This window comes from Musca domestica, unplaced genomic scaffold (genome assembly GCF_030504385.1).
Source record: "Musca domestica strain aabys unplaced genomic scaffold, Musca_domestica.polishedcontigs.V.1.1 17, whole genome shotgun sequence".
NCBI lineage: Eukaryota > Metazoa > Arthropoda > Insecta > Diptera > Muscidae > Musca > Musca domestica.
Window position 1 is genome coordinate 9436882 of NW_026712230.1, and position 20814 is coordinate 9457695.

General features: G+C 35.4%; 1 protein-coding gene across 4 annotated transcripts; it reads left to right on the forward strand.

Moving 5' to 3' along the window:
* Positions 1-597: 597 nt before the first annotated feature.
* Positions 598-19268, forward strand: LOC101896448 (protein kintoun). 4 transcript variants are annotated; one of them, XM_059120470.1, is made up of 5 exons: positions 598-971; positions 11899-12740; positions 12806-14814; positions 15540-15657; positions 17778-19268. In XM_059120470.1, the coding sequence occupies exons 2-5, from the start codon at positions 12117-12119 to the stop codon at positions 18000-18002; spliced, it is 2976 nt and encodes a 991-aa protein (XP_058976453.1). In that variant the 5' UTR covers positions 598-971; positions 11899-12116; the 3' UTR covers positions 18003-19268. The 4 variants fall into 4 exon arrangements, with proteins under 4 accessions (XP_058976453.1, XP_005179309.2, XP_058976454.1 ...); XM_005179252.4 differs by having other exon boundaries at positions 598-895; XM_059120471.1 differs by having other exon boundaries at positions 598-852.
* Positions 19269-20814: the final 1546 nt, after the last annotated feature.

Here is a 20814-nt window from a genome sequence, read left to right on the forward strand (position 1 = left end):
TTAGGTATTTATTCGACTGAAAATTTTAATTATAGAGCATACTTTTAGGCGGACAACGTTTTAGAAGATTATTAAAGCTGTTATTTTTAAATCCCAAGCAAAATGGAAGTAGCTCCATGATTTGATATGATGATTCAAAATATTGAGCCTTTGTGGGGGAAGAACCAGAAAGAGTAGACCGATGTATCCCTTCTTCACACCACTTGCATTGTTATTCAAAACGATTACCAGTGGGGAAGATAATAGAAGGAGTGGTCCGTTCTTCGAATCACGAAACGAAATAACGAAAAACGATTTTTATGTCCGACATCATTTTTTATTTATCGGAAAGATGTAATAACCGCCCTTATTGTTTTGTTTTTGAAAAAAAAATAAAAGTACCTAACTCTCTCAGACAGAAGTTGTAGGATAATTCCTTCAGGAAAATTAAAACAATTACGAAAACAAAAACTATTTTACAAAGTTACCAACCCCAACAAATGTTACCAATTCTACCATCTGTGCAGACAACAGAGTGGAACTATTTTATCGATGTCGGCGGTTTATTAGATCGGCGTATTGGCCTGCGGCGCGCCGCCGTTTTACAATCGACTTGTCTCCTCAGCAACTGTGGCAGTCAACTTCATGTTCAGTCAATCTAAAAAACACAAGTCGGAAGAAACAAGATAATAAACGCTGCAATACAAAAAATAGAGTGTAATATATTGAATATTGATTGTGCTACAACTTAAATAGCAAGCTGATGAAATTCAAATAAAAATTACAAAATCGAAAGCAATATATTGTGTGTGAAAGAAATAAAACATTAAAAAACTAAGAACTGAAAAAGCAAGAAAAGTATAAACTAAACTTGTAAGTTAACAAATACAACAACCACGACTAAACAAAAAAGCCGGTTAGTGTTATATATTGACCATACCCACATATATACAATTTCTATATACCAAAGGGAACCATACACATATATTTACGTGAGTATGTTGAAGCAAGCTTTAAGAAAAGGGAGATTTTCTTTAAAGTTTGAATAAATATTCATATTGGAATCGATGGAAAATTTGTTTTATTAGCGCGGTTTGCGGTATAATTATTTTAAAAATCATTCGGAACTACAACATGTATAGGTCAACAATTTAAAATAAGACAATATATATTTATATAAAAAACTCATTTAAAATGGAATTTCATTAAATAAAGACTTGTTGGAAAACTTTGAAAATCAACAACCACGTGTTGTTGCTATTCTAGAAATTTCTTTTCAAAACATCAAACGAAATTTGCGCTTTTTTATGGTTTAATATTTAAAAAATCTCACTCTGTTTTGGTTTGTAAAGCCATCATACCATCAGCTCTTGCCAAAATATTGTTACGCCCAGTCCCCCAGTTTATTGCGGTTTAAGCAAAAGAGTTCTTGCTTGATTTCTTCTGGCACGTACACCATGACCACCACGTTGTTTGTTTTTACATGATTACAAAATCCATTACCCCCCGCGTATCTCTCTGTTTACACTTTCCTTCCACTCTCTTCTCTATTACTCTCTTTTATCAAATCAGCTGTTGTTGTTATTTAACCTCCCCATTCCACTCAATTGATTAGGCAGAAGATGTAAAATTAAATTACAAAACAGTTTTAGTGAAGTGGAAAAAAACTGTGCCTTTATTGATCATGGTATATATTATTATTATAAGAAATATTTTTTAAATTAATGCTCTAATATTTTTAATTCTAAATAAACAATAAATATACATATGTATATAGTTGTGCAAGTCGTCTAACCACAAGCAGTCTGGAGTCTTTCGTTGTGATCCATAGTAGAAGAATGCAGGTAGTCGCAGCGGTACAGCTGCTAGGAAAATGAACTGTCAAAGCAATTTTCGAAATAAAGATTTTGAATAAAAATCATTAAAATTTTGTAAAAATTGTTGAAAAATTCATATCATAACTACCGCCGATTTGCGTCGTTTAAGAAAACGTATACAAATCTACTTATTTTTGACAAAATATTTTACAAATTTTGACATATCTAACAATATACCTGTTTTCTGTGGGAATATGTACTTCATGTCGTTTAAGTGTGATTATAAATTTGAGTATAAGTTGATTATTTCTTTCACCCATGGACAAAACAAACATTGTTAGGTTTCTTTACCCTGGATAAACAGTACCAGAAGATTTTAATTTACATTTCCCAATAACTTCATCTGATTTCTGTAGAAATATTGGGATGTGAAGAGATGAAATAACTGCAACAAAGTCAAGCACGATAATTTTTAAATTTTATTGAATGAAAGCAAAAAATGTCGGAAATAGCATCAAATTTTATAATAAGTTTACATTTGTTCGAATTGGTCACCCTTGGCACAAATTATGGCCTTCAAACGACCAATGAAACCGTCACACGCTTCCCGCTGCGATATTTTGGCCCGTTCCCGGCGAATCGCTTGATTGAGGTGATCGAAACTTTGGTATTTTTTGTGCCATTCTTGCTTTCCAAAATACTCCAGGCACAATAGTCCAACGGATTGGTATCCGGAGATTTTGGTGGGCATTGTGCGCTGGAAATGAAGCGAGAAACCTCATTTTGCAACCATGCAAAGTGCGATGATGCTAAGTTCTGTTGGAATGTCCAAGGTATGCGGCCAAAATGTTTAGGTGCCCAAGGCTTTAATACACCCTCCAGAGTATTTCGCGATAATATTCGGCATTTATTCTGATGCCACGGTCGATTATTATGAGCGGAGAGCGACCATCGGCTGTTATGGCGGCCCACACCATCACCATGGCCGGCGCTTGAGTTCTGGTGGCCAACGAAGGTGCACATTTTCAGCTGAACTCTTTGGCAAGTAAACACGATAAATTTGTTTGTTTACAAACTGCTGGACAACGAATGTTTTCTCATCGGAGAAAACCAAATTCGGCAGTCCACCACTTTCGGTCAAGCGAAGCAACTCTTTAGCTCCTTTGAGTCTATTTTATTTCTGTTGCGGTGTAAATTCTTGCACTTTTTGGAATTTTAATGGCTTTACCCGAACTCATCTTTCAATATTTGCCGAATGGAATATTGCGATATGTTTAGCTCACGAGCCATTTTTCGGCGGGTTTCGATCAGGTCGCTTCTTTACTTTTCGAGCCATTTCTGCTGATGTTGCTGTTTTCTTCTGTCCACTTCCCTGACGTCGGGCTACGCTACCAGCATCAACGAGCGATGGTACGAGACACAAAAGATTTATTCACATTTAAATGGTAGAGTGCTCTAACGATAGTCACTTGTGGCTTTCCAACCAAATACAAATAAATCACACTATCACACTTGAATTCCATCACGAATAACTTTTTGTCTGGAAAATTCTCACCAAAGTGCTTTTGTACGCTTGTAAACAATATAATGACTTGTGACTGGAATAATTTTAGCAGCTGTCGGACTACGCTACCAGCATCAACGAGCGATGGTACGAGACACAAAAGATTTATTCACATTTAAATGGTAGAGTGCTCTAACGATAGTCACTTGTGGCTTTCCAACCAAATACAAATAAATCACACTATCACACTTGAATTCCATCACGAATAACTTTTTTTCTGGAAAATTCTCACCAAAGTGCTTTTGTACGCTTGTAAACAATATAATGACTTGTCACTGGAATAATTTTAGCAGCTGTCGGACGAGTGGTTTAGAAATGACAGCAGTCTGAATTTGGTTGCAGTTTTTTCATCTCACCCTGTATTCGTCTTTCTATTTATAGTATTTAGATGATTTTTCGATACATTGCAGTACATTGTGGTTACAGGTTGTCTTTGGACATTATTTACATCATGCAAAATGAAACCATATAGACGACTCACATTCGAAGTCGACTCAATGTCCGTACGTCGGCCCATGTATTTTTGTAAATTATGTTACAAATGTAACAAATTTCTAGCTTATAAATTTTGGTGAATATGATTTTGGATATAGCTATAGCTTTAATTTGTATTTTTGGCAGGAATTTTATTTAAGTCCCTCAAAAACTGCAATAATAATTATATTTGCTACAAAATGCCATTTACAGTCAAGTATACCCTAGACAACTTTTGTTAATTTGAAGATGCATTTCCTACATATTAGTTCTATCCGATTTCACATTTACATCACTATAAAGACGTATCACAGAATATGATTCGTAGCTCTCCTTTTTATGCATAGTGGTGTACGGTACCATATAGTCAGCTCTACCTGGTTTATTAATTTATTTTAGTGTTTTTATATAAAGAAAATACAATAATTGTTAATTTTTATAGTACAGTACTTGAGAAACTATTACAGCTTTCTTGCAAAAAATATTTAAATTTTATACGAGATCCAGAAATGCAACAACTTCCTTTTAAAAATTGTCCTTTTCTACCCTCACATCTCAAAGACAATCGAATTTTCTATATTTACCGGCAATATCCATGCACATGGAAATATAGTCCACATATTAATTACCAAAAAATTTTTTTTTTCATTATATTTAAAAAAATCTTGCCATTTATGTATTCTACAAATAAACAACAGCAAAACTATTCAGTACAACATGAAAAAATCATACCACCCTGAAACCTGTAATATTCATAACCACCAAACAGCAGCAGACTCCCCTCTGCCTACCAATTGCAATTGTTTAGAGGTCAAAAAGTCAATAAACTCATTTCACTTGGTTTGTGTGATATACAGTTGCAGTTGTTGGATGCATAGATGAAGGATGGATGGATGGATGGAAGTGGACGGCGGATAGATGTTCTTGCAGTTTTGCCTTGCAAACAGCGGCCGGGCAATGCATTGCACGAAAAACGACAAAAACAAGTTGAAGATACGATATACAATATACCCACATACATCCATGCGCATTCATATATATATGTTTGTAGGTGCCAGTCACCATTGCAAGGCAATGCAGAATAGTTGTTGTTGACAGCAACTACGTCGTCGTCGCTGTTTGTCGCTTTTGGAGAAATATGGGAAAAACAAATTGCATATCATGGAGAGAAAATATAGTCCCAAACACATAAGCTGACGTTGGAGCAATGTTGATGTGGTGGTATAGTTGATATGTGGAGGAAAGCAAGCCAAAAAAAAAAAAACAAACAAACAAAATGTAATGTGAAATCCATCCCTCCCACAGAAAGTCAAGAGGAGGTACGGCAGAAAAAAAAAAAAAAAAACAAGAAAAACAAGGAAAAGTTGTCGGCCGGTAATGATGATGGAGGTTGCAAATAAAAAAAGCAAAACAAAACTCAATCTCGTATGCCTAGATTAGCTTTTCAGCTTTCAGCTGCTTGCTGTTGGTGTATAAAAAATACATACTAATATAAATGCGGTTTCAAGCTAATATTAACTACCTAATATGAATACACATATTATATCTGTGGAATACGGTAATTCATTTTTTGTATTCTAAAAATTAAAGACAAGCTTAAAAAATATTTCTTTATATTTACTCGAGTTTTTTTACTGATATTACAAACAAATCCTCCCAAAATATTTTTATGCAAACCAATGCTTATTTTACTGATATTAAGACTGCGTTGAATACCTAAAAACATCGTTTTGTGATTGAATACTATGAATACATTCTTGAACATGAAACTCAGTTCATACTCAAAGCAATTAGATTTTTGGAAATCAATATATGAATGGTATAAAAAGCGACTGATAACAACAATCGAGAAAGCACATTAATGTGAGTTCCAAGCGTTGATCAAAGGTCGCTACGGTTAACTATCCATCCCTTCAGATATTTAGACAGCAGAAAGGACTTTCTAAAACATTATTATAGTAACAGTAATAGTAACTGACCCAACACCCGGATAAGGACTAAATTTCTTTTCAGTGGCAGCGGGGCTAGAGAATGTTCTACGTACGACACTCACTTCGTATACAAACAATTGGAATTTTGAAAAGCAGTTTAAAAATTATATGTATCGATCTTCTTTGGTTAACAATCGACTGCTCGAGAAAGCGTAGTGAATTTAATTCAAATAGTTCACTAAAAGTCTTTATATACCTGCTGGACAAATACCCGGATTAGGGCAACATTTCCCTTTCATCGTCATGATCTTCGTCAGTCCGGTCTTATTAATGCCTGAGTAGAGAACTTATAGTTAGAGGGCAAACAGAGCACAAGCTAAAACTGTTCACCAAAGGTCGTTACATGCCTGCTGGCCATAGAGTAAAATAGGGAGTTATAGAAGGTGATATCTCCGGAACTATTTATCCTCTATTCCGGAATTACACGTCCTCCAGTCGGCATTGAAAGGGTTTACTTTGCAGATGACTGTACGATCATGGCGTCGGTTCCGTCTTTGGTGACATATGTGTCAGGTGGAACGTAGTTCTCGCGGAACTTGCCGCCGTCTGCCACACGAGAAATATAAAAATAAATAAACGGTCTCATTTTAACTTGGACTACGAAGATGATAATGCAGCATAATGTAGTGATCGACCACTACAACAACAACATAGGTCGATAACGCTTAAGGTCAACAATCTTATCGAACTTCAAAGGTCTTTTATTTGCTCGACTGCCTCTCTGGACTAGAATTTCGATACACATTTCTTTAGGCATATATTTTGTGGATGGGTGAATTGTCGCATCAGTGCATTTCTATATCTTGAACAAAATGTGTATGACACTATATACAGACTTTCCATCCTTAGAATGACCGATTCAAAAATATTTCTTAAACTTTCTAGAATCAAACCTGTATTGTTACATTCTTGTATGCATTCTATACGTGTGGCACAATAAAAGAATTGTATTTACATAGTATTATTTATTTTGTATCGACAAAACAAAAATCTACCTTCAAGTGGTTGCTTTGGAAATGATAAAGCACCTGTTCCCCCCAAATAAAAAATGTATATGCTCCCAGGACACCTAAATTGTTTTTAAATGCTAACAAAACCTCCACCACCTACTCCCAACTTCGAATTTTCTATCATTACTTAAAGATACATACCGTAAATGTTACTTTTTCTGCCACTCCCTCTCCTGTTCAGTGCAACATTTTGTTCTATCGCTATTTGTATTCTATGAAGAACGAAAACAAAACGAAAGAAAATGTGGACAACCGTCAGCCAGCCAGTCAGCTGATAATGAATGTATTGCGTGGTGATGTGCCCCCAAATAGCTCAAGTCTCTAAACGGCTTGCCAGCCAATGATATTACAACAACGCAGTGGTATCGTTAATCAGACGTTGTTGTTTACTATTTTTATTATATGTTTGTTATTCTGTCGCAATTATATATGTATATATAGTATATGTTTTGTGCGTACGTCCATATATACATAAGATTTAATAAAAAACAACACCTGTTTTTTGGTGAAAAACAAAAGAGACATTTTCCCTGAGTTTTTCACGTACGCCACTTTTTTGTCATCCACAAGTAAATTAAACACGTGGTATGAACAAACAACAACCATAAAAGTCCTTTGTCAAAGGACACATCGTCAGGTCAATATTCTTGTGTGAGAGAATTATGAAATAGTTAAATATTGTACACAAATAACAAGATAATACACTATAATTGTAAGATTAAATAAAAATTAACACCGATGACAAAAAAATAACATTGTGCGAAATTTTTTTCATAAATACAGGGAAGTCCAGCTGATTATGAAAGTAGTACTAGGTTAAGTTAGAGGATGCGTGGTTGCTTAGCAACCGCTCCACTCGGAGACCTGCTGGTCCATTGTGATCATCCTGTTGGAGTGCAAATAGAAAAATAAGAGATTAGAAAAAGACTTATGAAAGAAGGGTATATCCACGAAGAATTTATCGTGTTGTCTTTAGCCATTTTAGTCTTCTAGCTGGCTGAAGAATAATTGACGGCTCAGTATTAGAGAGTGAAGACCGATCATGCAGAGTTTGCTTACCCGTCAGTCAGCCTCAGTTTGACTCTAAAAAGAGTGTTCCGCAGATTCTGTCTCTTCCTCGTCTTGACAAAGCCTACAATAGTCAATATCGTTTCCCACCCCCACTTGGAAGTCATAGGCCTAATATAACAGTGACATGTAATTAAGCCTACTATAATTTTGTAGGTCCGATTTCACCATGGAAATTAGTGATAGAGATCTCCTTTCGGAGATTACCGGCCAAATGTTTTTGGATGCAATACAGCCTTTTGCATTTTGCCAGTTATGCTGAAATCTTCCAGAATAGTGCTTGTGTATAATCTGGAAGCTCTCAATCTCTAGAACAGCTGACTCGGAGCCACTTCTTGTCAATTCATCCGCAGCTTCATTGCCAGAGATATTGCCAAAGCCAGGAACCCAACAAAGCTTTATACTCTTTCCAGAGCATTTCTGCACTCCAGGGGAGATTGATGGTGGATGAATTTAGCGCTTTTAGGGCTGCTTGACTATCGACTATCGGGTTTCGCTGACGTATAAAGTCAGAAATCGGAGATATAGCGAAATATATGAATCTAATTGTTCAGATATTATTTTGAAATATCATTAGAACGACAGGGGGCATATGTATTTGGGAAAAAGGGGCCATACAAGCATGACAACCAATATATCCCTTTTTCATGACTAGATGATATTATTTTGATAATTAAATGAATCAAAAGCATACACATTAATAAAGTACATGGAATGTGTTTAAACGAAAAAATTGTGCTGATAATGATCTGATACTCATTTGAGATTTTTAATAGATGCAACAAATTACTTCTGATAGCCACTTGAATCCTTAGGAGGACCTTTAAGGTGATGCTAAAAATTGTTTTTAACCCTACGATAATAGTTCTGGTGGTCCTAATAAAATATTCCTAACAAATATCAAAAACTATCCCCCTCACTTGGGCGCTGCTCTGCAGGTTATAAAAATTGAGGACAAATCCATCTTTTGTACATGCTACTTTGCATCGCTGTATTTTGTTTGTATTTCACATTGTTTTATTTTTATTTCTACTTTCTTTTCACTGTTGTTGTGTTTTTTATTATATTTTTTTCTCTGTCTCTCGCTATTCCATCTCTATTTAATTGTTTTGTTTGTAGCACACATTTTTCCTTACATATATCTACGTATGTGACGTACGCCACAGACCGACAGATATGTTAACATGTGTCTGTCTATATAAATTTTAAATTGTCGTTTCGTTTGTTTTGCTATACGCCGTTGTCGTGGTTTATTTTTCTGCCGGCTGACTGGATGGCTGGCTAGCTATCTGATTGTTACCGGTAACAATTTTGTGTCTAATATTCTCAGTCCAATTTTGAAATCTATTCACTGCTGTTCGCTCATAGCGAAAACATTAAGAATTTTTTCAACACACGCTCCCCTGCTCGTTGCGAGTATTTACCACGAGTTTTTAGTATATTTTTCTGAGACGCATTTTATTTATTTCGCTTGAAAATATTGAATTGCGTAAGTGTTGTGAATACATACGTTTTTTTTTTTTGTGTTTTGATTTTGAGTTTGAGAAAACACCCACCGGCAAAAAAAAAATAAATCATTTTTGCTAAAGCCGGTTTTAAAAAAGCCGCCTAAAAATAAGAGAAGTAATTAAAAAACCCAAAATTAAAAGAGAAGAGTTTTGCTTGCTCGTAATGATAAAATGTGACAAAAGGGCTTTCCTCAAAAAGTGAAAAACGTTCGCCCTATGACCTATAAAAAAATTTTCGTCTAAATAAAACAATGTGCTTAAGCCGTGTATTATTGTCAATTGATAAATATTTTAAATAAATACCAAAAAACTGTGTTAATTAAAGTTGTTGGTATTTTTCCACCGAAAATATTTCGTACATAATATTTAATTGAAAGATAATTAGATTGATAACATATTAGGTAAATCAAAAACAAGGTGGCGATAATTTTCATTACACTATGTTATAATAATGAGATCTAGAGGCCAAGCGCTCCATGTTTTCACACTCAAACGTTAACAACTACACAACACCTTACAGTATCTGAAAAGTATTGAATTTTTCTATCATATCTCAGGCGATGGCACATATCTATAAAGGTTTGAAGATAGAACTCGCACTAGTAATGTATGTAATATATACAGGGTGAGATAAAAACTGCAACAAAGTCAAATGCCTTAATTTTTAATTTTTTTTTTAAATATTATTGAATGAAAGCCAAAAATGTCGGAAATGGCATCAAATTTTAGAATAAGTTTAGATTTGTTCGAATTGGTCACCTTTGGCACGAATTATGGCCTTCAAACGCCCAATGAAACCGTCACACGCTGCCCGAATGTTGCTCTGCTGTATTTTGGCCCATTCCCGGTGAAGCGCTTGCTTGAGGTGATCGACACTTTGGTAATTTTTTAAGGCCAACCATGCTTTCTAAAATACTCCAGACACAATAATACAACGGATTAGTATCCGGAGATTTTGTTGGCCAGTGTGCGCTGGAAATGAAGCGAGGCCCCTCATTTTGTAATCATTCTTAGGTGGCGCGTGCTGAGTCCTGTTGGAATGTCCAAGGTCTGCGGCCAAAATGTTTGCGTGCCCAAGGCTTTAATACACCCTCCAGAATATTTTCGCGATAGTATTCGGCATTTATTCTGATGCCATGGTCGATTAATACGAGCGGAGGGCGACCATCGGCTGTAATGGCGGCCCACACCATTACCATGGCCGACGCTTGAGTTCTGGTGGTCAACGAAGGTGCACATTTTCAGCTGACCTCTTTGGCAAGTAACCATGATCATTTTGTTTGTTTACAAACTGCTGGACAACGAATGTTTTCTCACCGGAGAAAACCAAATTCGGCAGTTCACTTTCGGCTAAGCGAAGCAACTCTTTAGCTCTTTTGAGCATATTTTCTTCCTGTTGCGGTGTAAGTTCTTGCACTTTTTGGAATTTCAATGGCTTTACCCCGAGCTGGGGTATTGCGATATGTTCCGCTCACGAGCCATTTTTCGGCCACTGCGACGCGGGTTTCGATCAAGTCGCTTCTTTACTTTTCGAACCATTTCTGCTGATATTACTGTTTTCTCCCGTCCACTTCATTGACGTCGGCCTACTCTACCAGTATCACGGTAACGAGCGATGGTACGAGGCACAAAAGATTTAACCACATTTAAATGCTGGAATGCTCTTACGACAGCCTCTTGTGGGTTTCCAGCTAAATATAAAGAAATCGAACTATCACGCTTGAATTCCATCACGAAAAACTTTTTACCTGGAAAATGTTCATCAAAATGCTTTTGTACGCTTGTAATATAACGAGGTGCCACTGCAATAATTACAGCAGTCTGAAGTTGGTTGCAGTTTTTTCATCTCATCCTGTTTATAATACATATCATTCCATATCAAAGGCATCGGTTCTGATTGCCATACCATATAATGGTGGTGAGTCAAAAATGTGTCCTGAAAGTCATAGAGAAAGCTCCATGTTTCAAAATGGATTCCATATCAAAGGCATCGGTTCTGATTGCCATACCATATAATGGTGGTGAGTCAAAAATGAGTCCTGAAAGTCATAGAGAAAGCTCCATGTCTCAGAATGGAAATAGATGCGTCCTATGGATTTTTTTTTTTTTTTTTTTTTTTTGTTTCTAGAGCTATGAACACTTCTTTTTAAACTATTCACTGAGTCACGTAGCTATCGTCTGTTAACGGTGATCGGGGAAACTGAAAATGACGTTTCGGCACAACATTGACGGCGAAATTGTGTCATTTCAATAACAAAAAGAGTCAAAATCTAGAATATTTTTTTTTCTAAAAACAAATACAATAGACCAAACAAGGCCGAATTTTGTATTCCATTGATAAGATTAAATTTTCTTTCAACACTTACCGGGGTCTGCCCAGCTCACATGTTCCACTATCATAAAATAAATAAAGCACAAATGATTATGAATTATCTTCAAGTATTTATTATTGACTAATTCTTTAATGTTTTTTTTTTATATTTTCAGATAAAAGAAAAATTACAGCAAAGGGAGCAACACTATTAAAATAAAATTATTCCAAATTTTTGTTGTCAAAAAAAAATATTTTCGAAAAGCGCTTGCTATAACTCTGTCTCTCATTTGATTTGGTTAACAAAAGAATTCAAAACGGATCGCTTGCCTGAAATACAAAAACATCTGTTGAAAATAGAAACCATAAAACTGCATACGAAAAACGATCGGCTATGTCCTCTGCTACAACGATCCCATCTACCGCCCATCATAATTCAAACACTACACAACTATCAACTGCAAATTGTAAAGCAACGAGAACCGCTGCACCACCTCCATCATCTTCTGCCGCATCAGTATCTCAATTCGATATAACAAAGGACGAATTTGAACGGATATCGGAGGCATTGAAAAAGGAAGAATTTCGTAAATTATTTCTAGACTATATTGAGGAGATCCAAGATCCAGAAAATCGCAAACGCTATGAAGATGAAATCAAACAAATTGAAGCTAAACGTGGCGTCGACGTAATCTTTGTCCATCCTCAACCCGGGTTTGTTATTAAAACCTCACAGAATGGCGAACAAAAATGTTTTATAAATTGCGCCAAAAACGAACATGTGGGCAAGCCCACAAGTCAGGTCTCACTGAATCATGCGACCGGCCAAAAGGGATTGAGCTGGTCCATTCCCATGGCCCAGGCACCACCACGTGATGACTTCGATAATAACAAGAAACGTTGTTGCGTCTATGATGTTGTCTTCCATCCTGATGCCTTGTATTTGGCCGAAAAGAATTCAGCCTTCCATAAGTGCCTGGTTGATACAGCACTAGATGCCGTGGAAAGGGAATATAAGGTAAAGTTTAGTTGAATGCTATTTTAAATGGCCTTGTTTGTTTAAAGACTTTTTGTTCGTTGCAGGTAACACTGGATCGAGTTAATATCAAATTTCCCAAACTACAATACAAAGGTTTGCCCAGACCCACTGTGATACGTAAACTGTCAAAAACCCCCTCTAAAGATGCTGAAGAACCCCATCCCCTTGAGCACATGTATCCAGCAAAACCCACAGCCGATACAGAAGCTCCCAAAATATTACCCATGAAAAGCATGGAAAACATGAACAAAAAATCCGAATATTGCACCCCAAAGTACACGCTAACACATCGCCATGATGTCGATCTCAGTCAATATACAAATGAATTAGATGCTAAACTAAATGCCACCAAACCTCGGGAATTAGTTGTAGACATAGAACTGCCTCTATTGAATTCCAGCAATGAATGCCAATTAGATGTAACAGAAAAATCGATATTTTTGCTCAGTGATAAAGCTGGGGCCAAATATCGCCTTAACCTCGATTTGCCGTTGAAGGTTGATGATAAGAACGGCTCGGCGAAATTTGATGTGGATACCAGACATTTGGTTATAACACTGCCTGTAATACAAACGCCATTGGCCATACAACGAGAAATGCATGAATCGTTGTTACATTTGAATCGTGAAGATAGTGGTGTGGAAAGTGATATGCTCAATGAAGATCTGGTGTCGAGCACCGCCGAATCTCCTGTGGAGGAATTGAATTCTACTCCCTTGGATGAAGTTTTACAGAAGGCTGTGAACAATGTTGCTGCTAATGATGGCGATAGTTTCCTCAAATCTAATGTGGACTATCAACTTCCAAACAAATTTGACTGCAATGTATTGGATAACACCATGTCACTGATACTGCAGGTGCGTAATGTCCAAGATGATTCCATACAAATGCAACAGCATGAACATTCTTTAGAAGTACAATTTAGTTCTGTGGGGTCGGGATACTATCCCACCTACTACGCCTTCTACATTCAGTTGACCGAAAGCAATAGCGAAATGAAAATCAACAAGGTTGAAGCTGAGGCTTGGGAAAATAATGTAATTCTAAACATATATCTCAATCAAACTGCCGAGAATTTAACTAGCTATCTTGCTGGTTTAGATAGTGATCATCTCAAGGAGTATTACATTTATGGTAAAACCCAAATGGCCCATAAATCGAGGCAAAGGCAAAAGGTGGTGGCCAAACATCTGTTAACAGAGCCAACCAATATGGACATAACCATAGAACGTTCAGAGTGTGATAAATCAGTTGATATAGAAATCAAACCACGTTTGGCAGAAAATTCCACATGCAATACCAACACCACGGAGGATGAAGATTGTCATGGTACCACCAGTGCTAGTGCTGATAACAACTCCACACAAAACTCCAAGAAGCTAAATAAAAAACAGAAACGTAAAAATAAAAAACGTCGTTCTCTAAGTGAATCTGCCTGTGATGACATTAAAGCATATCAGCAACAACAACAACAACAGGATCAACTAGATCAACAACAGAAACAACTGCAAGACCAACAGCAGCAGGAGAAGACCTCCAACGTTATAACTGAAAATGAAGCCGATGTTGATGCCGACGACGACGAAGATGATGAAGATTCATCACCGGAACGTTGTGACAAATCATCGAAACCTCCCCATCATCCCATATCCTCGTCAATGAATGTGCCTTCGGCATTATCATCATCATCATCATCTAATTCTGCCAATTTAAACTGCATGGGACAGCAGCAACAACGTAACAAACAGCGCAGTTTCTCTGAATCTCGTGATAGTGTTATAAGTCTCAGTGCTGGTAGCTGTTCGTATAAGGGTATTTTGAAACACTATAGCCGTTATGGTCCCCGCCCATCCCTCACCGATTCATGTTCATCTATTGATGAGTGTTCATCGTCGGCCTATTCCACCTCAGTGGATGGCATGGCAAATGCATTTAATGCTCTACGTTTTTCACAATCATTCAGCGATATACCCGAAGAAAATGTTGTCGGTCTATCGGAAAGTTGTAAGAAAACTGTTCGCTTCAGTGAAGTTATACGCAAGCAGGTGTTTAGGTAAGTAACATCTGGGTATATATTTGGGTGGGTGAACTATAGAGTTTCCAAAAGCAAAAGAAAAAAAATTGATTTGCAATGAAAGACTAGGCCGGACCGTCCCAACTAAATTTGGAAGTTAACGAAAAATCCTTGAGTTTATGCTTGTTTATGAATACGCATTTAAAAAAAAATAATATAAATATTCATGTGACTGACAGTTCGAAAAGTCTTTAAAAAATATTATTAAAAAATCCGCGATGGTGCCTCTGATCAGAAGACATTTAAAAATAAGATTGCATTTCTAAAATTGTGAAAAGTATCCACGGTTTAAGCCGTTGAAATCGTTGATATTTTCTGAGAAAAAATCCAAATAGGCCATTTATCATTAATAATTACTGAGAAAAGATATGAACTTTTATAGACCTGTAGTGGAGTTCCCTAACTCATTTTTTGAGTCACCGACAAAAGTTTGTAAAATTAAATTGCTTATGATTTCTGTAATTAACGAAATTTGTCCAACAGAATCAAAGTAGTTATTAAAATTTTGTCCGTCGGTTACTCAAAAAAATGAGTTAGAGAATCGCACTACTGATATACCGAATAGTTAAAAAAAATCCCCAAATTGTAGACAGAAATATCAGCTCCACGACACGTGGCAATTATTGACTTATTTATCTGAAATTGTTGTCTTCCTTCGTAAATCATTTATCCGATTTCTAAAATCTTCCATTATTCTCTTTCAGATTGGATTCCAGTATCTTGGGTCAACGCAAAAAGAATCAAAAACGTCGTGATCGTAAACAAAGAGCTTTACAACGTCGTCTTAGTGAAGGCGATTCCGCTGATTATGAAGACAATAAGGTAAATTGACGATAAACTGAGAAATTTGCAAATCTACCCCATAATTTCATTTATAACACATTTATCTGATCAAGAAACAGAATCATTAATCACGTCACTGGACGTGTCATCATAAGGCCATATATTAAATTGCCACCAAAATGGCAAACGATCATCTACCTCCTCCAACCATAGTTAGTCGTTTGTACATTTGTTTGATTGGTCCCATTAAAATTTGTTTTTGTCTCAAATTACTCGACACTATTTGGTTTAGCCGTGTCTTGCGTCTTTTGTTTATCAACAATTTTCTAGTTATTTATTTATTTAATGATTTGCACTTGCTGCGCCCGTTGCCACGAATACGATGACGTGCGATTTGTTTATTATATCCTTCGTTTTGTAGATTTGGCAAAAATATTTATTTAGTAAATCATGGTTGTTGTGTTTATTTTTTATAACATCTTCATACATAGTATCATCCCCCTTCTACAAATAAAAAACAGACCTTTTTCAAGAAAAAAAAAAACAAAAAAAAAACAAAAAAAAAAACAACAACAATTGATAGAAAATCGATGGCATTAAGCCAACTATGTCTACCTCGCTACGATGTGTTCATATAAGGTATAGCGTGTAATTTATCAATGCAATATGTGGATGCCGTTCAGTTTTTCCTTTGCATTTTATAGGACATGCTTCTTCTTCTTCTTCGTTTTCTATTTATATTCTATATTTATAGTTATTATTTAATAGATTAAATCATAAGCGCTTGTGAAATATGGACACTTGGTGTAGGTTAGTTCTACGGTTTTATTATCTTAAAAACAAACGCCAACCGGTACAAATGACAAATTATGTGTCATTTGTTGATAAACAAAATATGTTTTAAGGTGCATATTTCAGATAAAGAAATGTTTTTTTTTTTCATTATTTTATAATATAATAAATATTTTAGACTTAATATAGGGATATTTAATCCGTTGTGATAATAAAATAATTTAGCTTTTTATACCCTCCACCATAGTATGGAGGGTATATTAAGTTTGTCATTCCTTTTGTAACACCTCAAAATATACATTTTAGACTCCACAAAGTACATATCCTTGATCAGCATAAAATTCTATGTCGATTTAGCGATATCCGTCTGTCTGTCCGTCTGTGTAAATCACGTTTTGGTATAGTCCCCATGTAAAGGTACCTCCCTATTTTCGGTATTTTGGCGATTTAAACGACATTATTCACCGGAATTGTTTCAAATTTGGTATTTGAAGTTCGTAATGGATACTACAGCCTATGACAGAAAATTATCTGTGCAGGTCCACGTTTGGACCTGGTATAGCCCACATATGACAGTACCTTCCTATATTCGATATTTTGATAATTTTAGCTACATTATTAACCGATTTTTCCAAGTTTCGCATTTCAATATTGTAATGGCTTGTGACAAAAGTTGCCTATGCAGGTCCACGTCGTCGTATAGAATGTAATATAACGGTTAGATTCCGTATTTTTTAGATTTTTATCGGACCTTCGCCTTGTCATGTCATGTCCACAGAAGTTCTTGGGTCGGCATTGTGGTTTGTCTAAATACTTCCTCATTACGCCTTATAAGGGGTCAACGAGGTATTCTTATCCGTGCTCTAAATGTCTTGTAAACCTTGTTCTTAATGTTCAATTTAACGCTGATAGCTGTGGCTTGTGCGAACTACTTAAACGATTTGTCGACTATGTCCCCCAGATAGTTCCCCTTGACCTGGTCATTCAGCTGTGTTCACATCTCCGCGGACAAGGCAGGAAAGGGTGTGGCCGTGGACTTAGTGGCGGATATTTTCATATACCGCGAGATAGATTGTAGATAGAAATGCCAATTCAAATTGTTTTTAACGGCATTGTTCAATTTGAAGTTACGAAAAGTTAGTTTTCAATTATTTTGCTACATTGACAAATTTTGCGTTCCAATTGTCCGACGCGACATATTTTCAAAACTTTAAGTTTTTCCCGTCGTGGATGATATAAAATATTTATGTCCGAAAAATTCTCTTGTCTTTCGAATAAACACATTAAATATTAAATGAATTTATTGTACTTTCCATTACAACAACAAATCAATTAATATTTAAAAATATATGTTTATCTCTTTTCAGCCTATGGTACCTTTACCAACATCCAATTCCAGTGCGCAATATTTGAAAACGAAAAATAACTGCAACAATAACGGTGTCTCTTCGGCAGCAACCAACAAGAATAGCAACAACAAGGCCAAGGATAAAAAATCGAATCAGAAAAACAATCGACCACGGCTGGAGTCGGAATCATCATCCGATGTGGATAATCACAAGAATGCTATGATGTTTGAAATGGACATGTAAAGCGCAACCCAAACTCCAAAATGATTTTCCAAAATTTATAAAACAAAAGCACCCACCAACTAACCATGGAGCAAACTAAAAATAAGTGGTCCTCTACAAAATTTTGTATTGAATGGAAATTTGAAAAAGAAATCAAATCGTCGTGTTTCATCAAAACATATTAACAAACATACATACATCAATACACAATATATATCCATTTGAAATTGTTTACTTAGCTATTAGAGAAAGTAATTTTAATAATGTTATTACACACAGCAACAAATATTGTAGTAGGCTAGTATATAGTTATCCTAGTTTCAGAGTATTTAAAAGAAAACATCTAAATATTCATCATCTATAGGAAGAGTAATAATTGCCTTATAAGAAACAAATTATGTATTTGAATACAACAATAATACCTTAAAACCCCACACTAACATCAACATGCATGCGTATATATATTGCTCAAAAAATATCCCCACAATCCCCTTGAATTTTTTTGTTAGCACATTTGGCCCTTTTAAACAATTTGTAAATTTTTGTTTTCTATTTATTAAAAAAAGAAAGAGAATTATATTAATTTGATTTCTGTTTGCCTTTCACACACACACATAAATATATAACGGTTGTATAAATTCCAAATATTATTTGCGAAACACAGCACTTTAAAAGAAAGACTTTAAAAATTTTATAAAAATTGTTAGAAACTTTTAATTTTTTTGTTATCATATGTAATTATTATTTTCATTTTCTTCTCTAAGAAAAATCCAATATTGTTATAAAATTTAAAATTTTGTTAATTCTATTAAAAAATTAAAAAAAAAAAACATACATTTACCCCACAAAAAAGAAAAACCTCTTGTGCATGCATGCCTCAAATATGAAATTTTTCAAAACGAAAATGAAATCAATTTGAGTTTTACAAAAGAGAACGAACATGAATGTTTCTTCTGCTTGTTCTACACACGAAGTATATTTATATAAATAGGGTTCACTTCTATATTCATCAATTACAATTGTTCATATCAAACACATTTATATAGATTGTATGTACTCCTGTATGAGGAATCTTTTTTATTATTATTATTTCTAATGTTATGCCACATATACATACACACATATATATTGAAGTTATTCCTTACAAAAATATAGTATATACAACGTTTAATACTGTATCGATTGCATACGAAAGAAGAAACCTCAAGAGTTTTTTTTTATTAAAAATTATTATGTATGTACACTACTTTTTCCTTAATTGTGAATAAAACATTTTAAATAAAAATACCAATTTTGTATTATTAATACTTGCAAAATCAGGAAAGTGGAGAATTCCTTTAAATATATAGAGGTATACAGGGTGAGATAAAAAACTGAAACAAAGTCAAAGGCCTTAATTCTTACTTTTTTTTAAATTTTATTGAATAAAAGCAAAAAAATGTCGGAAATAACATCAAATTTTAGAATAGGTTTTTATTTATTCGAATTGGTCACCTTTGGCTCGAATTACGGCCTTCAAACGGCCATTTTGAGACTATTTTCTCGTTGCGGTGTAAGTTCTTGCACTTTTTGGAATTTCAATGGCTTTACCCCGAGCTCATTTTCAATATTTGCCGAATGGAATATTGCGATATGTTCAGCTCACGAACCATTTTTGGGCCACTGCGACGCGAGTTTCGATCAAGTCGCTTCTTTACTTTTCGAACCATTTCTGCTGATGTTGCTGTTTTCTTCCGTCCACTTCCTGGACGTCGGGCTACGCTATCAGTATCACGGTAACGAGCGATGGTACGAGACACAAACGATTTATTCACATTTAAATGCTGGAGTGCTCTAACGATAGCCAGTTGTAGTTTTCCAGCCAAATATGAAGAAATCACACTATCACGCTTGAATTCCATCACGAATAACTTTTTTTCTTTTTTTAAATTGAAATTGTTTCTCAATTGGCGAAGCAAATTACCGGATTGACTCGAAACAACACATCCCAGGGCATTCCTCGCCCTCCATAGAGATCGTTACGTATGCGGATCATGGCATGTAGCCCCGGTGTTGATTGAACAGCTCGCTGAGCTTACCTTAACCTTAACGGCCACACTCTTTACCACCTGATTTGCAGTGATGAGAACATAGCCGAATGTGCAGGTCGAGGGAAATATAATACCGACCACGAGCATACCCAAGATCCTAAGGTTCACATTCGGTATGGCCTGCAAACGTGAGTGTAATACAATAGAAAAGTATTCACATCTGACAAAATGACACCTGTGTACCATTTACATACGGATATTACAATTTTTAACTTAGTTCAGCATAATCATATGCTTTCGATGCAATTCCTAAATGGATGTAAACGAGGGAGTCATCCAAATCATTATGTGGCTCAATAATTTTCAGAATGATCTCAATTAGTATTGGTCGCATTTTTTTAATTGTCCTACGAAGCTGTTCTACCTTCTTATTATACCATGGGAAAAACTAATCATTTTTTTTCTTTTTTATTAAATTTCTTGCCTGGAAGTAGTTTCGGAAAAAATTTGTTCATAAATTGAACTCAAGTGTCGTTTATGTTATAAAATTAATAGCTGCATCTAATTATGAGATCTCTTAAGATTGGGTGCAATATCATAACATTTGGCATTTGACCCAATGCCTTCTGCCTTAAAATAAGTGTTAGACTTAGTCGGCATTATTCTGACATGTCGGTGCTGTGGCAAAAAGTTGGGTTACAATATTGGGCCATGTTGGGCGCCAGATTGCCTTAAATGCTAGCTTTTTTTAGGTTGAGCGCCGTAAAATATTTTCTCCGATAATATTAAAAAAACCCACGTCA

Excerpts from the sequence above, each read along its gene's own strand:
- LOC101896448 (XM_059120470.1), top strand. The coding sequence starts at position 12,117 with ATGTCCTCTGCTACAACGATCCCATCTACCGCCCATCATAATTCAAAC. Across the intron at positions 12,741-12,805 it reads CCGTGGAAAGGGAATATAAG|GTAACACTGGATCGAGTTAA; the intron begins GTAAAGTTTAGT and ends TGTTCGTTGCAG. Across the intron at positions 14,815-15,539 it reads ATACGCAAGCAGGTGTTTAG|ATTGGATTCCAGTATCTTGG; the intron begins GTAAGTAACATC and ends ATTCTCTTTCAG.